Source organism: Oncorhynchus nerka, linkage group LG8 (genome assembly GCF_034236695.1).
Source record: "Oncorhynchus nerka isolate Pitt River linkage group LG8, Oner_Uvic_2.0, whole genome shotgun sequence".
Classification (NCBI taxonomy): domain Eukaryota; kingdom Metazoa; phylum Chordata; class Actinopteri; order Salmoniformes; family Salmonidae; genus Oncorhynchus; species Oncorhynchus nerka.
In genome coordinates, this window is record NC_088403.1 from 65,522,812 (window position 1) to 65,527,146 (window position 4,335).

A 4,335-nucleotide genomic window follows, 5' to 3' on the forward strand; every position below is an offset into this window, starting at 1 on the left:
GTAGGTTGACCTCAGGTCTCCCCACTGGAAGCCTGAGGTAGGGGAGCGGGGGTAGGTTGACCTCAGGTCTCCCCACTGGAAGCCAGAGGTAGGGGGCGGGGGTAGGTTGACCTCAGGTCTCCCCACTAGAAGCCTGAGGTAGGGGAGTGGGGAAGGTTGACCTCAGGTCACCCCTCTGGAAGCCTGAGGTAGGGGGAGGGGGTAGGTTGACCTCAGGTCTCCCCACTGGAAGCCTGAGGTAGGGGAGCGGGGGTAGGTTGACCTCAGGTCTCCCCACTGGAATCCCGAGGTAGGGGTGGGGGGTAGGTTGACCTCAGGTCTCCCCTATGGAAGCCTGAGGTAGGGGGCGGGGGTAGGTTGACCTCAGGTCTCCCCTCTGGAAGCATGAGGTAGGGCGGGGGGGTAGGTTGACCTCAGGTCTCCCCTCTGGAAGCCTGAGGTAGGGGGTGGGGGTAGGTTGACCTCAGGTCTCCCCTCTGGAAGCCTGAGGTAGGTTGGGGGGGCGGGGGAAGGTTGACCTCAGGTCTCCCCTTTGGAAGCATGAGGTAGGGGGCGGGGTAGGTTGACCTCAGGTCTCCCCACTGGAAGCCTGAGGTAGGGGGCGGGGGTAGGTTGACCTCAGGTCTCCCCACTGGAAGCCTGAGGTAGGGGGAGCGGGGGTAGGTGGACCTCAGGTCTCCCCACTGGAAGCCCGAGGTAGGGGGCGGGGGGGTAGGTTGACCTCAGGTCTCCCCTTTGGAAGCCTGAGGTAGGGGGGCGGGGGTAGGTTGACCTCAGGTCTCCCCACTGGAATCCTGAGGTAGGGGGAGCGGGGTAGGTTGACCTCAGGTCTCCCCACTGGAAGCCCGAGATAGGGGAGGCGGGGGTAGGTTGACCTCAGGTCTCCCCACTGGAAGCCCGAGGTAGGGGAGCGGGGGTAGGTTGACCTCAGGTCTCCCCACTGGAAGGCTGAGGTAGGGGAGCGGGGGTAGGTTGACCTCAGGTATCCCCACTGGAAGCACGGGGTGGGGGCGGGGTAGGTTGACCTCAGGTCTCCCCACTGGAAGCCCGAGGTAGGAGGCGGGGGTAGGTTGACCTCAGGTCTCCCCCCCTCTGGAAGCCTGAGGTAGGGGGGCGGGGTAGGTTGACCTCAGGTATCCCCACTGGAAGCACGAGGTGGGGGCCGGGGTAGGTTGACCTCAGGTCTCCCCACTGGAAGCCTGAGGTAGGGGGGGCGGGGGTAGGTTGACCTCAGGTCTCCCCACTGGAAGCCTGAGGTAGGGGAGCGTGGGAAGGTTGACCTCAGGTCTCCCCACTGGAAGCCCGAGGTAGGGGGCGGGGGTAGGTTGACCTCAGGTCTCCCCACTGGAAGGCTGAGGTAGGGGGAGCGGGGGTAGGTTGACCTCAGGTATCCCCACTGGAAGCGGGGAAGGTTGGGTGGAAGCCTGAGGGGGGGCGGGGTAGGTTGACCTCAGGTCTCCCCCCTCTGGAAGCCTGAGGTAGGGGGCGGGGGTAGGTTGACCTCAGGTCTCCCCCACTGGAAGCCTGAGGTAGGGGGAGCGTGGGAAGGTTGACCTCAGGTCTCCCCACTGGAAGCCCGAGGTAGGGGGCGGGGGTAGGTTGACCTCAGGTCTCCCCTCTGGAAGCCTGAGGTAGGGGCGGGGTAGGTTGACCTCAGGTCTCCCCACTGGAAGCCTGAGGTAGGGGGCGGGGGTAGGTTGACCTCAGGTGTCCCCACTGGAAGCCCGAGATAGGGGGTCGGGGGAAAGTTGACCTCAGGTCTCCCCACTGGAAGCCTGAGGTAGGTGGGCGGGGGTAGGTTGACCTCAGGTGTCCCCACTGGAAGCCCGAGATAGGGGGTCGGGGGAAAGTTGACCTCAGGTCTCCCCTCTGGAAGCCCGAGGTAGGGGGGCGGGGGAATCTATCAAATAACACACCTCTAACTTTGTACAGTACTAATGCATTTAGTAAAATCAGTCACACTATGAAATGCTACCAAATAAACCACACTTCAGTCATAATACTGTGAAAATATAGTTTCACAAACATATTGTTGCATTTCTTTCTGGTTTGTGTGAAATCGTTAAGAATAATATAAAACCAAGCTGCACACCACTAAGGTGAATGGGTTTAGTCTTGGCTCTTAGATGACAGTGTTGGGGAATGGGTAATGTATTGATGCTCGAGTGCCAAATCAACACAAATTTGTTTCTACTTGTCTTTGTTAATTATTTTTGATATTTATGAGTCTTATTTTTGTATATATTTTTTATATTTATATAGTTTTAAATGTTATGATTATTTATTTGTGTTGTTCCAATTGTCTGAATAAAAACTACAGTTAGTGTAGAATGGTGCTGTCACGACAAGTCGTTGCCTCTCGTTGTTCGGGCGGTGCTCGGCGGTCGACGTCACCGGTCTCCTAGCCATCACTGATCCATTTTTCATTTTCCATTGGTTTTGTCTGGTCTTCCTACACACCTGGTTTCAATCCCATTCATTACCTGTTGTGTATTTAACCCTCTGTTTCCCCTCATGTCTTTGTCAAAGATTGTTTTATGTTCAGTATTCGTGTTTTTGTATTTGGTGTGTGACGGGTCCTCGTACCCACTTTGTTTCATTGTATCTCATGGTTTTGGAGTTATTAAAAGACTCCATTCCACCAAGTTTTGATTCTCCTGCACCTGACTTCCCTGCCACCTATACACACGACTGTGACAGGTGCTTTTTTTGGGGGGGGTGGCACTGAATTGGGGGGGGGTTCGCCCAGGGAGCCATACAAATTAGAACCGTCACTGGATGGTAGTATGATAAATTAAAGACAATATACCTTTAATATCAGGTTTTTTACATGTTTACGTTTCTTTTTGAAAGCACTCATTGTATTAGTAGTACCAAAATGTATAAGCAGGGTTCTATGGTGAGCACATGTGTTCCTAAGTTGAAAAATGTAGGAACACATGAATATATTTACGAAGACAGTGAAAAGTATGTGAGGTATTAAAGCGCCAATCTGGTAAAAGGTTGAAGGATGGGGCTGGAGAAATATAACCACACTCCCACTTCATCAACACAGCTATGGATACAAAGTCTGATCATCCATGATATCAACATTATAGTTTGAATCAAATCAAATGTTATTTGTCACATGCACCGAATACAACAGGTGTAGGTAGACCTTACCATGAAACACTTACTTACAAGCCCTTAACTAAACAAGGCAGTTTTAAGAAAATGGATTTAAGAAAATATTTAAGAAATAAACTCAAGTTTTTAAAAAAGCAATAATAAAATAATAATATATTTTACTAGGCAAGTCAGTTAAGAAAAAATACTTATTTACAATGACTGCCTAGGAACAGTGGGTTACCTGCCTGTTCAGGGGCAGAACGACAGATGTACCTTGTCAGCTTGGGGGTTTGAACTTGCAACATTCCAGTTACTAGTCAAGCACTCTAACCACTAGGCTACCCTGCCGCCCCAAATAATGATGATAGATACAGGGGGTTTCGGTACCAAGTCAATATGCGGGGGTACAGGTTAGTCGAGGTCATTTGTACATGTAGGTAGGGGTAAAGTGACTGTGCATAGACATTAAACAGAGAGTAGGGTGGCCATTTGATTAATTGTTCAGCAGTCTTATGGCTTGGGGGTAAAAGGAGACTTTTGGACCTAGACTTGGAGCTCCGGTACCGCTTGCCATACAGTGTTTGTTGACATTTACTTTACAAACATTGGAAAAACAACCTTATATTTTGCGTAGCATCTGCAGATTGCTGGTTTAGGAGCACCAGCATAATTTTAAAAAAGATTGAGACATATCCTACATTGGATCTAAATGAATCCTAGTTACTTTTGAAGCTCATCTCCATTTTCCAAACTCTCTGTGACACCACAGGTTTGCTTACTACTGAGGCTGAGGGACAGCGAAGAAATCATTACAACATTTATTATCTGAGTGATTTTTTTTTCTAGGGACACTGGTGCTCCCAAATAATAATTTCAGGTAGCACAGCAACATATGTAGGAGCATATGTCCCCAAAATGGTAGCACAGCAACATATGTTGGAGCATATGTCCCCAAAATGGTAGCACAGCAACATATGTTGGAGCATATGTCCCCAAAATGGTAGCACAGCAACATATGTAGGAGCATATGTCCCCAAAATGGTAGCACACTGTAGATCACTGATAAGTAGATGAAAATCAAATTCAGCCTATGGAGGTTAGCCTTAAAATAAAATAAGGTTTCTGAGAAATTCTATGAAATAACTGCATGCATCATTTCAACGGCATTGTACTGAAATAATGCATAGCCTAAGGACCCTTTTCTATATCATTGACAGAAAATGTATT

General features: G+C 49.9%; 1 protein-coding gene across 1 annotated transcript; it reads right to left on the reverse strand.

Annotated features, from left to right (window-relative positions):
- Window positions 1-413: 413 nt before the first annotated feature.
- LOC135572726 (proline-rich protein 2-like) lies at window positions 414-2,409 on the reverse strand. Its single transcript, XM_065021153.1, has 5 exons — window positions 2,357-2,409; window positions 1,703-1,900; window positions 1,230-1,424; window positions 788-1,100; window positions 414-683 (listed from the first exon to the last, which is right to left on the reverse strand). The coding sequence occupies exons 1-5, from the start codon at window positions 2,407-2,409 to the stop codon at window positions 414-416; spliced, it is 1,029 nt and encodes a 342-aa protein (XP_064877225.1).
- Window positions 2,410-4,335: the final 1,926 nt, after the last annotated feature.